This window comes from Grammomys surdaster, unplaced genomic scaffold (genome assembly GCF_004785775.1).
Source record: "Grammomys surdaster isolate TR1022 unplaced genomic scaffold, NIH_TR_1.0 62, whole genome shotgun sequence".
NCBI lineage: Eukaryota > Metazoa > Chordata > Mammalia > Rodentia > Muridae > Grammomys > Grammomys surdaster.
In genome coordinates this window covers 20,085,204-20,105,476 of record NW_021604564.1, presented here as the reverse complement: position 1 = coordinate 20,105,476, position 20,273 = coordinate 20,085,204, and the positions used below count along the sequence as shown (strand labels likewise).

The 20,273-nt window shown below is 40.5% G+C and overlaps 1 protein-coding gene across 1 annotated transcript in view; it reads left to right on the top strand.

Annotated features, from left to right (window-relative positions):
• Positions 1-8,749: 8,749 nt before the first annotated feature.
• Mccc1 (methylcrotonoyl-CoA carboxylase 1) overlaps positions 8,750-20,273 on the top strand; it is a 39,855-nt gene continuing 28,331 nt past the window's right edge. Inside the window, exons 1-7 of the mRNA XM_028763706.1 lie at positions 8,750-8,898; positions 11,330-11,376; positions 13,036-13,172; positions 16,959-17,054; positions 19,077-19,198; positions 19,655-19,802; positions 19,890-20,011. Coding sequence (XP_028619539.1) covers positions 8,822-8,898; positions 11,330-11,376; positions 13,036-13,172; positions 16,959-17,054; positions 19,077-19,198; positions 19,655-19,802; positions 19,890-20,011 — 749 coding nt within the window. The 5' untranslated portion in view covers positions 8,750-8,821. The remainder of the gene's footprint in view (positions 8,899-11,329; positions 11,377-13,035; positions 13,173-16,958; positions 17,055-19,076; positions 19,199-19,654; positions 19,803-19,889; positions 20,012-20,273) is intronic.

The following is a 20,273-nucleotide window of genomic DNA, read 5'->3' as shown; positions in this document are numbered from 1 at the left end:
AGGAATTTACTACTACTAAGCCAGCTCTACAGGGGGGACCAGAAGGAATGCTTCAGTCTGAAGAGAAGGCTAAACACAGCCAAGAGGTCACATAAATGAAATAAACAATACCACAGCAGGGAACCCAAAGAGATATGAGAAAACCCTGTAGGAGGAGCTAAGGTGGAAGGAGTAAGGAGAGGAAGAAGAAAAGGAAGAGGAGGAGCTAGGGAAAGCGGAGATGTAGGAGGCACCATGGATGACCACTCATGTACCTGGAGCAGTCCTGGTTAACAACTTATATCTAGGTTAGCTAATTGGGAAACAGCTATAATGGTGGGCATCTTGATGATTGAGCATTGCCAAATACATAAAGCCTTGATTAATATTTAAGCATTAGAGTCTCATTTCTTACTGGGCCAGTGGATGGCGGGATGGTCTGGGCACTGCCCAGCCTTGTAGAGACAGGGTGGAAGATTAGCAGAGCCATCTCCCACGCTGGCATCTGGTGAGTGGCAGGGCCAGTGTCTCCAGCCGCCTGAGCAGCAAGAACACACCTTCACGCTCGCTCGTGGCCACAGGCCTAGGCTAGTCGGGAACATGGGAGCTGATTAAGAAAAGCCAGATTGAATGCCACTGTTTAAAATATCTCCCAAAACAAACCCCACAAAACTAACAAAATTACAAGTGATTTGTATTTTTTCAAAAGAGCTATGAATGTTAGTTGTTTCAATTCCCTAATAAAAAGACAGACTAAAAGATTGAGTTAGAAAATAGGATCTATTTTTTTTTCTGCCTCTAAGAAACATGCCTCACATCAAAATAGACATCACCCTAGAGTAAAAGATTAAAAAAAAAAGTATTCAAAACTAAAGAAACTAAAATGCAAGCACATTCTAATGTCTGGTAAAATAGACTTCAAACCAAAACTAGCTTAAAGAGGTAAGGAGGGTGTGATGGTTTGTGTATGCTTGGCCCAGGGAGTGGCACTATTAGGGAGTGTGGCCTGGTTAGAGTAGGTGTGTCACTATGGGTGTGGGCTTTATTACCCTAGTCGTAGCTGCCTGGAAGCCAGTATTCTACTAGCAGCCTTCAGATAAAGATGTAGAACTCTCAGCTCCTCCTGCACCATGCTGGCCTGGATGCTTAGCAGATGCAGTGGCTCTCATCAGCAACCCCAAAGCTAAGAATGTCATAAGAAAGCATTTTAGTCATATAGCAAAGCCCCTTCTCGCTGTAACCACTGCTCAAACGCACCCACCAAGTCATATAACTTGCCTCAGCTTATGAATTTTTGTTTTGCAAAACTACAAAACTTTGTGAAGCTGCTTCCACGTTAGAACATGGGATTTAGGGTAACCTAAATCTGTGTTCCAGACCATGCTCACTCAGACTGCTCAAGAACAAGCTATCTCTTACTTCCCTTAAGATGAGAACTGTGTTTTCCTGACATTAATTAATAGTGATAATGTCAAGTTTGACTTGCATTAGTAAAGTGTAAGAGTTACATATCTCTCAGTAATTATACTGTGCCAAACCCTCTGCCCCATATTTGTTCATATGAGAGGTAGAGTATCTGAACTCTGACTTAAATTGTACTTCTCTCAGTTGGTGTGAGGTTGATGGCTGTTCATAGTTATTCACTGTGAAGTCAGTAAAAAGAAAAGAGACAAGCACAGGTTTAATTTGGGGGAGAGGCACTTGTGGAGGGGACATCTTTAGTTAAATAAATAACAAAACATTGAGCTTGCTTGTCTTCTTATAGGCTATGGTGGTTTAAGGGGAAAAGTGGGAAGGTGGAAGGGAATTGAAATGTTTCCTCTTTTGTCTCTAGGTTGGCCAGTGCTAGCAGTAACTAGGTAATAGTGAGGTAAAGAACGTTAAGTGATAGGGCTGGACATGGCTCAGTGGTTAGGGGCACTGACTGCTCTGTAATGGGATCTGGTGCCTTCTTCCGGTGTGCCTGAAGAGAAACAGTGTACTCGCAAGGTGATCCAGAAACATGTTGGACCACTTTCTCTCTTACATTAGAGATTATTGCCTTAGTTCATCTGAGGTTCTGTATATATTAAGGAAAGTATAGCACTGTAGTAGCTATTTTTCTACTGCTAAGATAAAACACTGTGACCTAGGCAGCTTACAAAAGAAAGTGTTTATCTGGGGCTTGTAGTTCCAGAGTAAGAGCCCATCATAGTGAGAATCATGGCCAGGTAGCAGATAGGATGGCAAGAACAGCTGAGAGTTCACATCTTGAGTAGCAAGTGGGAAACAGAGAGAGCTAACTGAGATTGCAGTGGCCTTTGAAACCTCAAAGCCCACCCCCGTGACATACCTCCTCCAGCAAGATCACGCCTTCTAAGCCTCCTCATGCTACATTGGCAACTAAAAACCAAGTGTTCAAAGCTCAGACTTTGGGACAGCATCTCATTCAAACAACCACAATAATCACATATTTATGATCAAACTTAAAAGCCTTATTCATACTTTGCTTGTCACTTTTCTCTATATGTTTGATGTATGAATTTTAAAGCTTTTGAAACAACATTCTCACTATTTGTTGCTGAAGCTGATCCCCTAAGTTCAGCCAAGCCACTACAACTTCCTAAATAGCTGGTGCCAGCACACCAGCTCTAAGCATTTATATAGTTAAAGTCAACTCTCTTTCTGTTATAGTGTAATAATCCACACAAGAAAGATACACACAACTATACTGATTAAGGTGATGAAAAGTACAAGTATGACTCCAGTCTTGGTGCTGAAGCTTGGGTACAACATGTTTTTACCTTTAAAGACCACCATCTACATCAATGTTAGATTACAGATTAAAACCTTGGAATAGTACATTCCTGGAAGAGTGTAGTTTTTTTTTTTCATGGTAATTATTTTTAACTTATACTCTCTTTGGTTGTCTTAGTTTACATTAATTATTTTGGCTAGAAATCTCAAATGTAGGCCAGGCATGACGGTGCACACCTTTAATCCCAGCACTCAGGAGGCAGAGGCAGGAGGATCTCTATGGTTTTGAGACTAGTCTGTTCTGCAAAGTGAGTTCAGGACAGTCAGGGCTTATTACACAGAGAAACTTTGTCTCAAAAAAAGGAGGAGGGAGGAGGAGAAAGAAGAAGGAAGAGGAGGAGAAGAACAGGAGGAGGAAGAGGAGGAGGGGAAGGAGGAGAAGGAGGAGGAGGAGGAGGAGGAGGAGGAGGAGGAGGAGGAGGAAGAGGAGGAGGAGGAGGAGGAGGAGGAGGAGGAAAAGGAGAAGGAAGAGGAATAGGAGGAAGAGGAAGAAGAAATGTGTTGCCAAGGCAGCCATGATTGTTGTGAGGGGAGAGGGCTGAGAAGTAAACCCCAAACTCATCAAGCTTTTTAAATGTTAGACATGAGAGGAACTGAGAGGATTAAAGGGAGGGGAAACTATTTAGACTTATGTAGTATAAGAAAAGAATCTACTACGTTTAATAAAAGGGGGAAGTTAAAAAAATACAAAACAAACAAAAAATGCAAAGGCCATCTAAATCAACAAGGTCAAAGCTCACTTGAACTGACAGACACTGAGGCAGCAAGCACAGGGGCAGCACGCATCTGTACCAGGTCCTTTGCATGTATATCATGGCTTCCAGTTTAGTATTATTATGAGATTCCCGAGTGTGTGAGTTGAGTGGGTCTCTATTTCTTGTGCCTTCTCTTGGGGGCTCTTTTCCTTTAGTTTGTTTGTTTTGTCCAACGCTAAGTTGTTAGTTTTGTCTTATTTTATTATTACCCTTCAGAAGCCAATTTGTATTGTTGTTGTTTGTTTCTTGTTTGGTTTTGTTTTTCTGATGAGAGACAAAAAGGAGGTAGATCTGGATGGGAGGGGAGGTAGGGAGGAACTGGAGAGTAATAGCAGGGGAAACTGCTGGGAGCCTCCTTCCCTGGAGAGGGTTGAAGTGAGAAGCAGACCTGGAGACTGATGGTCTCTGGATGTTCTAGCTCTCTAACTATACTAAATGCTTGTAGATAGCTTCTAAAAGGTCCTAAAATATTTCTTCCTATTTTTGAGGGTTAAAAGCTGCTGACTTAGACAACTAACACCTATAGTCTAATGGCTGCAGAAGTAAAGTAGCCTTTGTTCTGTCTCCGCAGGAATTATAGGGCTCTAACATTCACCCTGCCAGTTGAAGTCACAGGAAGAAAAAAAAAAAGACACTTTGAAAAGTATTTTTAGCCTTTATTTCTAAGTTGTAAAAAGTTTCCTATGAAAGCTCTCTTTAAAAGGGGGAAGGGTCTTGTAAGAAAAGGGGGATAAAAAGAGATATAAGATAAAGGAGATAAGTGGGATCTAAGAAAAGCAGGATAAGGAGAGAATCACTAAGAAGGGGGATAAGGAGAATAATGGTAAGAAAAGCAAGATAAGGAGAATGTTCTCTTCTCTTGTCCTCAGCACATATACACCTTTCAGAATACATGGTCACATGGTAAAATGTTCATCACAAGTTTACACATAAATTCAAATCATAAATAGAATAAGAAGTTTACAACAGAGAATCTTTACATGCATATCCATTAGGATTAATTATCTGCCTAAACATTCATCACCTGTCACAGCTCCACAGGTTCATAGAGAGTTAAAAACCTTAACTAAATTATTAGTGAAGTTTTGTATAGATAAACTCAGCCAATATTTTATCTTCTGTCCTAGCACCTATAATAAATCGTTAGTTCCCTTTTTTTTGTTTTGTTTGTTTGTTTGTTTGTTTGTTTTTGTTTTTCAAGACAGGGTTTCTCTGTGTAGCCCTGGCTATCCTGGAACTCACTCTGTAGACCAGGCTGGCCTCGAACTCAGAAATCCGCCTGCTTCTGCCTCCCAAGTGCTGGGATTAAAGGCGTGTGCCACCACTGCCCTGGCATTAGTTCCCTTTTTATGACTTTTTGTCAATGGTTTTACAACCTTTTGGAATGTGCTCTGAGTAGTAGACTGCCCGCTTGCTATCAGAAGTGACAGTAAAGACTGGCAGACTTCTCACTTCGGTTTTCACTATCAGAAAGGATGTAATAGCAGGGTTATTAAAAGAGCTTAATAATTACTATAAATTTAGGAATTCTTAGAAGATCATCATTAAGGATTAAGAAATCTATTTGTCTATATAGCATCACTACAAAACAGTGCATCTTTGTTGTTCTGTAGAGATCTGCTCAAAAGGGTGGGCTAATACCTAGTGATTGTTATATATGTTTAATAATAACAGGAAAAGTATATTAACAGCAGGAATCTTTCCTAAAATGAATTTCTTCTGGGCCTTGCCTATTGGAGTTTTGTTAATCCAAGGTAGAGTCATCTCAGGAAGGTCACCTGCTAGTTATTAGCTTCTCCTATGATGGCTCCTGACAGGAAATGGTAATCAGGATATATTAATTGAGAAAAAAATCTATTTCCAAAAAGGAAAAAAAGGAATATCCAATGCTCTGATGGTTTTTGTTGTTGCTGTTGTAGAAATGTAGGTCCAAGGGGGAGAAAGCTGTAGAAATAATTAGAAGCACATACACAACAATTTCCCCTTGATTTTTGCAGTGCTCATGAAATCAAGTAGAATTTTTCTAATCTTTCCAATAGAAATTAACATCAATTCTGTGAGTGGCTTGGCAGCCTTCCAGCATCTGTGATACTGAGCTGGGCTTGCTCCATACTTTCTCAACTGTGGCATGTGGGGCTTAGGCAACTCGGACAATCTAGCTGGAAGAGGAAATTTTAGTGAAAGAAGCCTGTCATAATTTTAGAAGTTCCCCAACTAACATAGCTCAGGAAAAATAGCTTTAACATATAAGAATCATAAATAAAGATTTAGACAAGTAATTGTTCATCTCACTTGGCAAGAATAAGACCACTACCATAATTTTTGAGCCAAATTTGAAGCAAGCATTGATAAGTAGTAGCAGGATGATGGACACTGTCCAGATCCATGACTGGGATTCCCAGAGAGTGTCTGAGAAATATGTTAATCCCATACTTATAATTCCCAAGACCACGGGGCTTCGTAAGTCTCACGTTCGTCCAATCAGGGGCAAGCATACATCCTGACGTACTTTTTTGGTATGTACCTACTAGCTAATTTGGACTAAACATATTCTGTGCAGTTGGGACAACCAACTTGTTGACAAAAGTGAAAATATTATGTTCATAACTTGACCAGTGTGATGAAGCACATCTTGTGCAGGTGGGGCAACCAATACTGTTTACAAAGGTGAAACACAGACAACAGCCCCCAGCATTCCAGGAAGGTGTCTGTTCTTGGACAAAAATGGTGTATGGGTTCTGGGCATTTTTTGTTTTATAAGTTGCTTAAGCACAGTAATTAAAGCTTAAAATATAACTTTAGCCCTCACATAATAATAACAGAAAAGGAAAATTTATTCATTTTTGAGGCAGAGTATGTGCATGTGCTTTTGTCCATTCAAGGCTTATTTAGTATTAAGTTCCAAAAGTGAATAAGGATCCAACACTTCTTTTCCAGAGAGCCTAACCCTATCTCTTGCATTGAGTTAAAATAAGGAACCATGCCTGGGTTTTGTCAAACAGTGGTCAAGTATCTATGAACAAATTTTCTTTTCTTTCAAACATTAACATGATCAACTATATCAGTGACTTCTCAATAGTAAGCCAATCTTACATGTCTACAATAAAATTTACCTTTTTATATATCATTGTATGTTTTAGTTAATGTTTATATGGGATTTTTCCATTAATACCCACAATAGCAATTGACTATCAATGTGTGTGTGAAGTACATGTTGTTTTATTGATTTTGGCATCAATGTTATCTTCACTTCATAGAACTTAAAATTTTTCCATCTTTTTGTGCTCTACAAAAAAAAAATAGTTCGAGGCCAGTCTGGTCTACAGAGTGAGTCCAGGACAGCCAGGGCTACACAGAGAAACCCTGTCTCGAAAAACCAAATAAAAAAAAAATAATAATAGCACTGCAGTGAATCATTGTTTATTACATATGGATTTTTCTTAGCTAGAGAAGGTGAGCTTTTTCATCAGTTGGGGTAGAGGTAAGGAAGGGTTCAGAATGGAAGGAAGGACTGCTCTTTGATCATACGGTCTCATTCCCCTGCACCGATGGTTTGTTTAGATCTTGTCTCTTTTCAGGCATCTATTTTAGTAAACAGTATTTTCTTGTAAAATCTATTTCATTTCTGGTTTGTTCAAAGTTGTGCAAAATTAGCTTCTTGGTAATTTATTGTTTTCTCTATATTTGATTTTCCTACTTTTAAAATATTATGTCAAGACCAGTGTGGTGGTGCACACATTCAGTTCTAGCCCTTGAGAGGCAGAGCTCTCAAAGTCTGTGAGTTTGAGGTCAACCTGGTCTACAGAGTGAGTTCCAGGACAGTCAGGGCTACACAGAGAAACCCTGTCTCAAAAAGGAAAAAAAAAAATCATGTGAGTTTTTTTTCCTCTTTATTTCTTGCTTATTTGCGGGCCATGTTTTTGTTGTTCTTAAAATATATTTTACATTCATTTTAAGTACAAGATGGAAACAATTTCTCCCCCAAAAAGTGTGTGGTTTATTTTAAAAAGGGGGTGGGGGGAACTCTTTACACCTGAAACAGCGTAAAAGTAAACAACTAAATTAAAACCTGAGGAAATATTAACCACAAGTAACAGTGAGAAAAGATTAACCTCTATAGAGTTCTTATAACTCTGTAGGGGGAAAAAAAAAGGTATCCAGCCACACAAACAAAGCCAGTGGCAAGTACTCCCAGAGACCTTTTGAAACTATTTGATGACTCTACTAATAAAAGATTAAAATTCAATATAAGATATTCTATCCATAATCGTCTTTCTGAAGGAAGGAATTCATTATTGGTGAATTACAGAGGAGTGGGTTCTCTTGTGCTGGCCAATGGGCCAGATAACTCGGAACCCTCTCGAAAATACACAAGCAAGCCAATCTGTATCCAGAGCTTCTAAAAGTTCAAAACTTTCAAGAAAATATCTTAGATTTTAAAGACAGGTTCAGGCATAGCCCGGACTGTTCCCGAACTTGGTCTACGAGTTAGGATGAGCTTGAACTCCTGATCCTCCTGCCTCCATTTGTCTCCCCTTATTTCTAATTATTTTCTTAGATATTTTCTTAGTTCTTGTATTTATTTGTCCTTTGGCATTAGTTTTCTGAATTCACTCATTAATTTTTTTAAACTTGTTTTCCTTTTGCATTCATGTTTATTTTTTTAATCATCTTATTTTAGTTTTTGAGAGACAGCCTCAACGTTTTGCTCAGACTGGCTTGGGACTCACTGTGTAAGTCAATCTTCTAACTTAACTACAATCCTATTGCTTCAGCTCCTGGGATTGCAAATATGTGCCACTATGCCCCATTTCTTTTTGCACATGTAACCCTTCAATTGGCTGTTTCACTTACTGTGCTTTTTCTCCCCGATATGAGCCCTGCCCCAGCTGTATCAAATACCTACAGATAGTTTTTACCGTGTCTTTGTTTCCTAGATATTCTGCCACGTAGTTTCAATTACTCCTTTTTCCTGATGTTTATTGAGAATGCTACCATTTTGAGTGGTGGTTTGAAAGACTGCGTTTTCCTCTCTGGCTATGAGCTCAAGTAGACCTGGCCCCGCCCCTCCAGATGGAGCCCAGCCCCTCAGGGTTCATCCCCACCCCTCAGGCACATGGCCCAATCAGCCAATCGGTGCCTATGAGACACCCAGTTCTATGATTGGCTCTTGCGGAGACGCCTACTTGCTCTTTGGAGGTACGGTGGCCGGCAGGGGACAAGAGGCTTGCGCAGGGACGCTTTCACGAGTAAGCCAAGCAGCTTTTGGTGTTCAACAAGGCGCTCAGGAGATGGCGGCGGCGGCGCTGTTGGCTGCGGTGGACAGGAACCAGTTGCGGCGGGTCCCGATCCTGCTGTTGCAGCCGAGGTAACTTGTGGTGGCAACGGGCCGGTGCACGGACTACGGGGTCCTTGCGCGGCCCGGACGCGAGGCGCTGGGTCACGTGAGCAGCCCTTTAAGTGTCTGTGTGTAGTTTAGGTAGGCGCTGTTCCACAGCCTTTTGCCTCTTCCAACAGTCCCTTCCGTCTCGGCTGATTTTTGCTCTGAGCTTGTGGGGTTGAGCACCCCGCACGCCTCTGCAACTGAAGATGGCATACATAGCTAGCGGCTTGCGCCAGGACCCCTTTCCCAAAGTCGCTTTCAGCTCAGCTCCCCCGTTTTGAGTGCAATTCAGAGAAGGATTCCTAGAGATCTTTCCCATTGCTGGAAAAAAAATCAAATTAATGAGAGATGAGTTTTGTCTAACGCTCTTGTTCACAAGTTTGAACAAAGCTGACAGACTCTGGATCTTTTTGGAGATGAAGCTCTGCGCTTTGGGGACAGTGAAAACTCCGAGTCGTGTAGGTAGATTGCTTCATCATAAACATCACCTCCTTGAATTCTGAAAGACATGCTGGCCCAAGAGCAAGAGCTGCCTACAGAAGGTTAGGTCCCCAGCTTAGCTGCACACTACACCTGTGACCTTGGCCAAGTTACCTAGTATGAATACTAAAATACAGGTCTTCACCCTATATTGTAAATAAGAAAGATGGTGAAAGTCATATTAATGCTGTTTTCTTTTCTGTGAATCTCTTTAAGTTCCCTAGAATACTACAGACTCATTTCCCTCTTTCTCAAAGCTTAGTTATAGCTGTCATCCTGCTAATCGCTTTTAAAATTAAAACTCTTTCCAGCATAAGAATTTTACTTTTTTTCCCTTGCCAGCCATGATTCCTCTAATACCTCAGAGAAAAGAATTCCAAGTAGTAAGATTCTACGAATGAGAGTAGAGGCTGTCTTAACCGGTGAATTATCTCCTGGCAGGCAGTTTACTCATCGTGTTTAAATGTTTTGAGATGTAGCAAAAAGAACTTTGAAAAATAGGCTAGAGAAATCAGAACATTGTCAAGATAGAGGATTGCAGTTAAGGAGTGTGTCTATCTGTCTGATTCAGTCTTCACTAGCTAAAAGGAAAAAAAAGCTTTAGGCTGTTAGGGGTCCCTGGTTGAATATGAGACAAAGTTCTCATTTCGTAGGCATTACTGGAAAGGCCTTATACCTGGAGAGGTCAAAGGGAAAACAGTGCTTTAAGCCGGAAAATTCCTTTAAAAGATCAAGAAAGTTAAGTCTTTGTCCTTGAAGAGCAAGAATGTGAGGTGGGCTGAATTGGAAAGATTTGTGATGGCACCAGTCTCTGAGGAAGCCATCCGTAGAGCGATCATGCCAAAGATGTATGTTTTCCCAGTAGGCTCCAGAATGACAGCATCTGATGAACTGTGGCTCTCAGGATGCTAAGTGTATGGTGTTCCTCACATGACCCTTGGGAGATACTAGTCCAGCTGGTTACATAGTTACCTGCAAAGGGTGTATGCATATTGTTGCAGTCATCTACTGTCTAATGCATCCTGTGATCTTTGTGCTTCATGAAGGAACTAAGAAGCTCGTCAGTCTATATATAACCATGGCTTTTTTTGGGAAAATTGTATACTTTAAAACTGGGCAGCATCTTCAAGATTGCTTCTTATGGAATGGGAGCTATAGGTTAAGCACTTGGCTAGCATATTTGTGGCCCTCTAAAACTTAAATTCATCTATTTGTAAAGGTTATTCCTTGCTACATAAGTTTTCTCATTGGGAGGCTATTAATGAAAAAGAGATTAAGAAACCCCAAGGTCGAATGATCTGGCTGTGGGCAAGCATATGTTGAAGAGTAACCAGAGGGGACTAGAGCATAGCCAACATTTCTTATTTCTATTATCCCTGCTCAGCTTCCTTCCTTTAATTTCTCTGGCTTAATGTCAATACTGCCTTACCAGAAGGTTGCATTCAATTGTATTTTTAAACTGTTGTTTGATTTAATAAGATAGAACAGAAAGCATCAAAATGCAGAGTCTGTTGTCTTCCATGACAATGATAATTGTGTGTACCAGATAGTTTTTACTATTACTTACAGTCCAACAGGAAGGTTTGTTTGTTTGTTTGTTTGTTTGTTTTGTTTTGTTTCATTTTTTAAGCTGAGGTAGATGATTTTAAAGCACCTTAGCTTTTTAATTGTCTCTCTGGCCAAATGCCAGCTTCAGATATTAAACAGAATAGGTGACTCATTCAAAGACATGAACACAAAGAGAAACTGGCCAGGACAGAACATCCCGGGTTCTAGATAGGCTTTCTTGCCACAGAGATTCTTACTAAATCCCTTGGCTAATGGACTTAAGACTGACCTTCCACTGTATCTGGACTCTTGTATATGTTTTTGAGAGAGCAGCAGCCTATCTTGTATATTGTGATGAATCATGATTTTGTTTGGGTTTATATTATAGGGAATGGGTTTGGAAGCCGAGAACCATGAAGTACGGAACAACCTCAGGTACCTGCAGCCTTTGTTCAGCTTTGCATCAGAGTGTGAGCCAAGAAAAAAGAAATGTTTAATCTTTAATGTGTGCACATAAAATTAGCACTCACAAACCTTCATACTTTTGATTTTCACAGTAACTTTCTTATTAATGCCAAGTCACCAGTTTTGCCTTCTATGCCAAATCCTTTGTGCTATTGAGTGTGACTTTTGATGTGCAGTGATGGAGGACATCTTACATTTTTTGAGACGGGTCTCTCTATATAGCCCTGGCTGTCCTGGAACTCACTGTGTAGATTAGGTTGGCCTGGAACTCACAGAGATCCACCTGCCTCTGCCTCCCAAGTACTAGGATTAAAGGCGTGCAACACCATGCCTGGTGAGGACATTTTATATTAATACAATTTCTGCCCTTTAATAAAAGCACTGCTACTTCCTTCAAGTGAAGTTTTCTGGGGAATTCTGAAATGTAAAACGAATGCAAGTGTAAGGGAATAAACTCTGCTCGAGTGGGTATGACCCCTACCTATACTAGATTGCAGCAGCCTCAGTGAGCTGTCATGGTGCTTGGAATATTTAGATCTTATGGGAAAACATTTTAAGTTACAGAAAACTTTTATTTTTTAAAAGAAAAACCTGATTTTAAACTCTCAGCGTTTATCTCGTGTGATGATGAAACTGTTTATCATATTCTTTTTCTAGATTGAACAATCTTTTTTGCCCTGGTTGAAACAAAAGGAAATAATGAATCTCTTAGGCACCCAGAATTAAATATAAATCATCAGGAGACAGTGCAGGCAACAGTATAAGGACTGTCACCTGATACACTATATTATCTCACACAGGTGGCTACCTTATGGATGAACCGTGAGTTTGTGAACAGGACATAATCAGTATAAATGACTTTTTAAGAAATAAATTAGAAAGAACTATGCAGACTGATTGGCAAAAGAAGTGACCCATGTTATTGGGCATATTTGAAATGCCTGTTCTAATTAGGTTAATAAGGGTGGATTCTAGTCATGAGAGGAATGAGAAGAAGGAACAGAAGGAATGTTTCAAGAGATAGTGCTGGAAAGCATTGAGAAGCTACCTGGTTTGACCAATAAGAGCTGGCCTCCTGAGAAAAGTCGGTGGTAACCTTAACTTCCCAGGAGTTTAGGAACTGGGAAAAGAGTGTCTGTGGAAAGAAGCCGTGGTTTGATTCGATGATGTTAAGTTGACAAAGAGACTTTTCCATGGAAGTTGACGTTAGAGAGATAGAAACATCCGTGAGCCAAAGCTGCTGAGAGCGTAGATGCTTCCAATGTAGCAGGGATGGCATTCCACAGTAGCAGCAGGCTGTTTCCATGGTAAGAGAAGAAAACTGAGAGAACCAAGTCTTGTCTCCGTCATACTGCAGTTCTTGATTTAAATGTCCACCCTTCCCATATGCAGATCACACAGTATGCTTTTTTAAGCTTCATGTATCTTTTACCGAGTAACTTGAGTTTGCATTAACAGAGGTATTATGAAAGTTAGTGAATAGAAAAGAAATCCACTATCTAATAATAAAATGGTAATTTTAGCTGTTCATATGCAGTTTTAGTAAAACCCTTATGGGCTGACTAATAACATATCTTAATTTCATATTTCCCAATAACATTTGCGTCTTATCCTCATGGTTTTTAACAGGAGGAAGCATTACGAAGGTCCTCATTGCAAACAGAGGAGAAATTGCCTGCAGAGTGATACGAACAGCCAAAAAAATGGGTGTGCAGTCTGTGGCTGTTTACAGTGAGGCCGACAGGAATTCCATGCATGTAGATATGGTATGTTGATAAAAGCTGGAAACAGACTCTTGTTAGTGATTGTGTGTATTTGCTCTGTGTCTAGTTTAGCTCCTTAAATTATATTTATTTTTATTTCATGTACATTGGTGTTTAGCCTGTGTGTGTGGCTGTAGAACTGGAGTTATAGACAACTGTGAGTTGCCATGTGGGTACTGGGAATTTGTCCTGTCCAGCAGGGCATTAAACAGGGTCTGGGGAGATCATCTTAAAGAGAAAGTGGGGGAAACAGGCCAATGCAAAGAATGACTATTTGTCTATAGTCTGATCAAATTGTAATTTTTACTTTTTCACACAGAGGTTATATACACAAAAAAGGCAGGATTTGTGGAAGGGGATGACACAGGAGCATGGGTGTTCAGGGGAAGTACAGATATCTTCCAGAACAGAGTATCAGCTGGATGAAGGTTCAGGGAACATGTCACTATGACTCTGACTATGATTCACTTGTCCTTATCTAAGTTGGTACTATCCACCAAGGCTACCTATCTACAAGGTCTATGACTATTCAGCCTGGCAATTTTCCACCAAAGCTGCTTGTTTACAATAGCTTCTAGTCATCTGTTTCAGTGTTTTTCTACAGAGACCCAAGACTTTATGTTTAGCAGGCATGTATGTCAGGTCTATTGCTGATTTATAGGCCTATGGCTGTTTTTAGGCCTTCAGTGTATAAGCAGGGCTGCCCCTGACAGGAATTGAACCCAGGACCTCTGGAAGAGCAGCCAGTGCTCTTAACCACTGAGTCATCTCTCCAGACATAATAATGATTAAGTTTAGTTGTAAACATTGCATTTTTAAATTTTTATTTGTATATTTGTTGTTGTTGTTTTGTTGTTTGTTTGTTTGAGACAGGGTTTCTCTGTGCAGCCCTGGCTGTCCAGGAACTCCCTCTGTAGATAACACTGGCCTCGAATTCACAAAGATCTGCCTCCCTCTGCCTCCCAAGTGCTGGGTTCAAAGGCATGCACCACCACCGCCCAGCTTAATTTAGTCCTTTGTGATAACAGTTGATATTCGCAAGTGTGAACAAGGTTTATGTAGGTGGGTTCCAGCTACTCAGTAAGCACGCCTCTTGGAGACACGTTTAAGATTTAACACCAGTTGAACCAAGCAGTATGTTCAGTCACATGATTTACAGACAAGGTACTTGATCTCATCAGGGACTGCTTCATTCCAAGTCCCTGATATTCAAGAACAAAACGAATCAAGATGCTTATTAACAGTGATTAACCACTGGCTTTAGCTACCTTAGACAAGTCACTTGATGTTTCTGAACTTTAGTTCATCAGGAAAATCCCAGCTAAAACACGATCTCCTTTGAAGTTGTTTACGGTTATTACTGGTTCTTATCTGCCAGACAGGCCCACAGAAGGACTGCATGCATCAGTTTGAGTTCCTGGACCAGCTTCTGTTCGGCTTTTTTTTTTTTTAAATCATAGTAAACTACTTCCTCTTGTTAGATATAAGTCATCTTGCTGCCTTTCAGGCCTTTGCCCTTTCTCCTTTTTCTGTGCCCTGATCTGGACCCCCACCCACCTATATAATTTTGACCATACATGTGGAAGTTCAGATGTCAAGACTTGACCCTTCTCTTTCCCCCTGCAGTCATTCATTTTAGATCATCCTACCTCTCCCCTTTAAGGGAAATCCCCACATTTCTGTTCTGCAGCTCAGACTTCCTTTTGAGCATGGGTGTCCACAGACACCCCACTGCCCGTTTGTCAGATACGAAACCAATATGTCCTTACACTAAACTCTAGATATTTTATCTGTACTCAACTTGATTTTCTTATGTGCTTCCCTCCCCAGTTGACAGCACCACCTTTGCTTGTGAGAATAATGATGCAGAGATCTGGGTATCTTTAATGTCTCCTTCCTCTTCCCGCTTATACACTTCTTCCCTCCCTCACTTAGAACACACTAAGCCTTCTAACTGTCTTCGCCTGCTCTGTTCTTATGATCTGTGTCTTGCATTTCATCCAGACAAGCTCTGAACCAAAGTTGATTCATATGGTTTAATTGCTTTAAACCTTTTTATCTGACTCTTCAAGTTAGGAATACTTTAAATAACAGACAATGCTTGGTGCTGGTAAAGATGCGTAGAATTGGTGTTTTGATTGAGATGATTCTTAGTGAAACTCAAGCACTGATAGGCCAGGAACTATTAAAATGCACACATTCTTTTTTTTTAATGATCTATTTTTATTTTATGTGGATTGGTATTTTGCCTGTGTGTATGTCTATGTGAAGGTGTCGGCTCCACCTTAGGCTGGAGTTACAGTTGTGATCCGACATACAAGTACTGGGAATTGAACCAGGGTCCTCTGGAAGGGCAGCCAATGCCCTTAACCAGTCAACCAATTCTCCAGCCCAAATGCACACATTCTTAACCCTGCCCTGCAGACATTCGCTTAGGTCTGTGATCCCAACATAGACTCACATATAAATGCATACAGGTATATGAAGAATTTTCTCAGCCTTGCCTCTGTCTGGTGCTATGCTACTACAACTCAAATTCAAGTGAAGAGGCTTGTGCTTAAATGAGCCATGGTACCTCCATTCTGTATAACTATTCTACACAGTGTATGGTAGCAAAGAAGCACCCTAATACATAATGTTAACAAAAAAACAATTCCAGAAAATTGGCAAATAGTATGATTCTATTTGCATAAAACTAAGACTGTGCGTGCTTATGTTTATATGAACAAATAAAAATATGGATATGGAAAAAATGTTCTAAGCTGATTGTAGTGGAAAACATGTCTGGGGAGGACTGTAATGAAGAGAGCGTGGTATCCAAGGCCAATTTGCCATTGTATTATTGTCCATGGTTTTCAGAATGAGAATGGATCTGTGTTTTGTGAAGTTAAAAGTTAAAATACAATTTTTGGTGTTTTTCTGCCTTCCCCCTGCCCCCCAAATCTCATTATGAGTTCTATTAGGGAGGAAAAAAATCCAGATGTTTTTACTTCCCAGCTACCTCATGAAATCTGTGTTTTCACTGGTCCGTCGACCCCTCATTTACTATGACCCAGCCACATAAGCTGTCCTTGGTTGCTTACACAGACCAGGCTCCTTTCCACCTCTGGGCGTTCACATGTGTTGTGTTCTCTGCATGGAAGCTCTCAGATCCCTTTCCTTACTCCACTTTTTCTCCATCCACCTCTAGGCAAAGTCCTCACCAGGCTGGAGGAACCTGCCCTGACTGCCCTGCTAGCTCACCCTGGCCACCTGCAGACCAGAGCCAGCTCTCTGTCACTGTCACAGTCCTGCCTCCCTTAGGACCTTTGTTACTGTTAGCATTTGTGTATAAATGCTAATGGCTGCCTTCCCTCTGTAAAGAACACGTCCCAGACCAAAGCCTGGCCCACAGTAGGCACATGTTTATAAATGAGTGAATATAGGGTTTCTACTTAGGCTACTTCAAGGAATGCCTTGATCATATGAAAAATTTAAAGGTTAATGTAGGCTAATTTACAAATTGTGAGAGAGTATATTAAACTTTGTAACATTTTCTTGCTATGTTCTCTTCATGTATTTTGTATCTGTTTTCAAATAATAACTTTTGGCATTAACTACATTTAGGATCATAATAAAGTGTGATTGAATCCAGAATGCAATTTATTTGGGAAAATTGAGTTGACTCTCCTTATGTTTCATGCCGTTGGCATTGCCTGTTGGACCCAGCATTCTATTTTTAATAGTAAATAAGGCTGATGTGGTTCTATATGCAATACAAGTGCAAACTAGCCATGCCTCCTTTCACAGGCAGATGAAGCGTATGCCATTGGCCCTGCTCCATCTCAGCAGAGCTACCTTGCAATGGAGAAAATCATTCAAGTGGCCAAGAGCTCTGCAGCACAGGTAAGACGTGCAGAAAAATTCACAATACAAAGGAAACCAATCTTTTTTTTTTATATATAATTTATTTTTTCTCAAAGCATAATTCATTCACACAGGGGTTATAAACACAGAAAGGCAGGATGTGGGGAAGGGAATGACACCGGAGTGTGGGTGTTCAGGGGGAGTACAGATATCTTTCAGAATATGGTATCGGCTGGGTGAAGGTTCAGGGGACAATTCACTATGATTCTGCCTATGACTCACTTGCCCTTATCTAAGTTGGTATTGTCTGCCCAGGCTACCTATTTACAAGGTCTATGACTACTCAGGCTGGTAAATTTCCACAAAAAGCTGCCTGTTTACAATAGCTTATAGCTATCTGTTTCAATGTTTTTCCATAGAGACCCAAGACTTGGTGTTAGTATACATGTATGACAGGCCTATTGCTGATTTTAGGCCTATGGCTGATTTTAGACCTTCAGTGTATAAGCAGGGCTGCCCCTGACATCTCCTCCCTTCTCTAAGTATAGAAGGGCTGTGGCGATTCTAAACTTTCGAAGGTGGGGATAGAGGCCTGACCTCCAGTAATTGAAGGGGACCTTGTAATGGCTCCAGTCCCTCTGTCGTTGTCCAGTGAGCAAATCAATCTTCTATAATTTATGCAAACTTCTTTCTTTGTAGACATTTTCTCTTTTTACATCTCGTTATTGAGTTATATCTGTAAACTGTATTTGTTCTTTCTCTTTCTTTAAGCTTCTTAATGGGTCTTCTGCATTTGAAGTCTTTTAGGAAGCAAGAGGAGGGAGAATCTAAACTATAAATTAGGGTTAAGAGAGGTGAGCTCTTCTTGGAACCTCAAATGTTAGAGCTTTGGCTAGTTTTACACAGGAACAATAAGCAAACCCCTCTTCCCAGGGTACAGTCCCTTAATAGAGACTTTCCTTAATAGAGATGTTGTTTTAAGTTAAAATGTGGATTATTTTAGGGTGGATTAGATGGCTCATCAGATAAAGGCACTTGCTGCTGAGCCTGTCAATCTGAGTTCAGTTCTCGAGGACTGAGTCCTTCAAATTGTCCTCGGACCTCCACATGCTCGCCCCACAGTGTGCGAGCGTGCGTGCACACGCACGCGTGTACACACACACACACACACACCAGAGTAAAAGATGTAGTAACAACTGTTTAATAACTATTACTGTCTTTTAATCTAAAATGTTTTAAGATAAAAAGGAAAATGTATGTTTATGTTTTTAAATTTAATTTATAATAATAGCCACTTCTTAATTTAAGCATTTTAAAGTTCAGTTATTAAAAATGTTAGAAGTTGGGGCTGGAGAGATGGCTCAGCGGTTAAGAGCACTGGCTGCTCTTTATATCTTACTGTCATGTCAATTGTACTCCTAGGTTTATGTCAAATAATTTATACTAGGGGCTCATGCTTGTATACCAGAGTTCAGTCACGTTCTTTATAGAAGGTAAAAAGTAGAAACAACTCACATGTCTGTGAACGAATTAGTGGATGAGCAAATGTAGAAAGTACGTAGAGTAAAATATTAGCTTAAAAATAGATGAAATTCTGGTACCAGTTGCCACATGGATGAACTTTGAAACCATGCAATGTTAAAAGGCTACATCTATGCCTGTAAATTCGTAGAAATGGAAGGAGAAACAGTAGCTGCCTGGCCATAGGGATTAGGTCTGGGTGGTGACAATGTTTGGAGACAGGCGCTAATGCCAGGAGGAGGGTGACATTGATGGTAATCACGTACTCACAACTGCTAAGGCTGGGGCCGTGTAGCTTTCACACGTATTACTACAGTAACTCCATGATAGACAACTTGTCTTGTGAGATCCTGGGTTGATGTGAAAAAAAGAAAACAAAGAGGCTTCAAAACTTCAACATGAATGTTCTAGTCATCTCTTCTGGAGCAAGTTATGACAGAGACCTTGGTGTCCTGTCAGCCATGTCTGGAGAGGTCTCAGGAAGGCAGCTTTGCCAGCTGAGAGCTAGTGAGTGAGTTACTTGTGCTTTCTCTCCTGTAGGCCATCCATCCAGGATATGGTTTTCTTTCAGAAAACATGGAGTTTGCTGAACTTTGTAAGCAAGAAGGAATCATTTTTATAGGTCCTCCTTCGTCTGCAATTAGAGACATGGGTATAAAGAGGTAAGTGTCATAAGACAAATTGAAGTCATTTATTATAACAAGGAATTATAAAATCAAACTAGATATGCAATTATTTGTGTGTGTTTGTGCAGGACTAAATAGTCAGGCAAGCACTTTATCCAGCAAGCCATCTTACCAGCTCCATCAGTAGGCGTTTCAATTGTACTCTTTGGCTGTTATTCTTCCAAAATGTAAGAAAACTCCACTGAATTTTGGAATATGGAGAAGTAATTGTGTTGTAATTCCGAGATGTATATTAGTTGTCTGGGGTTAAAAGATGGATGGTGGGATGAGCTACCATGTGAAATAAGAGCAAGTATATAACAAGGAATTTTCAGTGTGTGTGTTAACACTGGTTCCAGGCACAAGCCCTGTCTTTACCTGTGGGATGGTTTCTTTAAAGGGTTATGGTTTGTAGATGTTTAATTGGGTCATCTTGGTGTTTTTCTTCTAAAGCACGTCCAAGTCCATCATGGCTGCTGCTGGAGTACCTGTTGTGGAAGGTTACCATGGCAAGGACCAGTCCGATCAGTGCCTGAAAGAGCACGCTGGGAAAATCGGGTATCCTGTTATGATCAAAGCCGTCCGTGGTGGAGGAGGAAAAGTAAGGTTGTGGGTACCTGTCCTTGCCATTTCTGGGTAGAAGTCTGTGTTCATGTTGTGGTCACACAATCAATTGTTTCTTTCGTAGGGCATGAGGATCATTAGATCAGAAAAAGAATTCCAAGAGCAGTTAGAATCAGCCCGGAGGGAGGCTAAGAAGTCTTTCAATGACGATGCAATGCTGATCGAGAAGTTTGTGGACACACCAAGGTCGACTGCTGGTTTGAGTTTTTGGCTTTGTTATCGTTGTTCGTTTGTTTGCTTTTGTTTTGTTATAAGCAATGCATGTATATTCTGTTAGATATGATGTTGTAATGCTATGTAAGTTCTTGAAGTTCCTGTTCCACCTCTGTTGGGTTTTCAGCAGCCTGGAACACGGGCAGCAAAGGAAAGATACCGATCTGGTTATGTGCCAGTGGACACTCCCTAGGCAAAAATGTCAGGAGAAAATAACATAAAACTCCCAACAGTA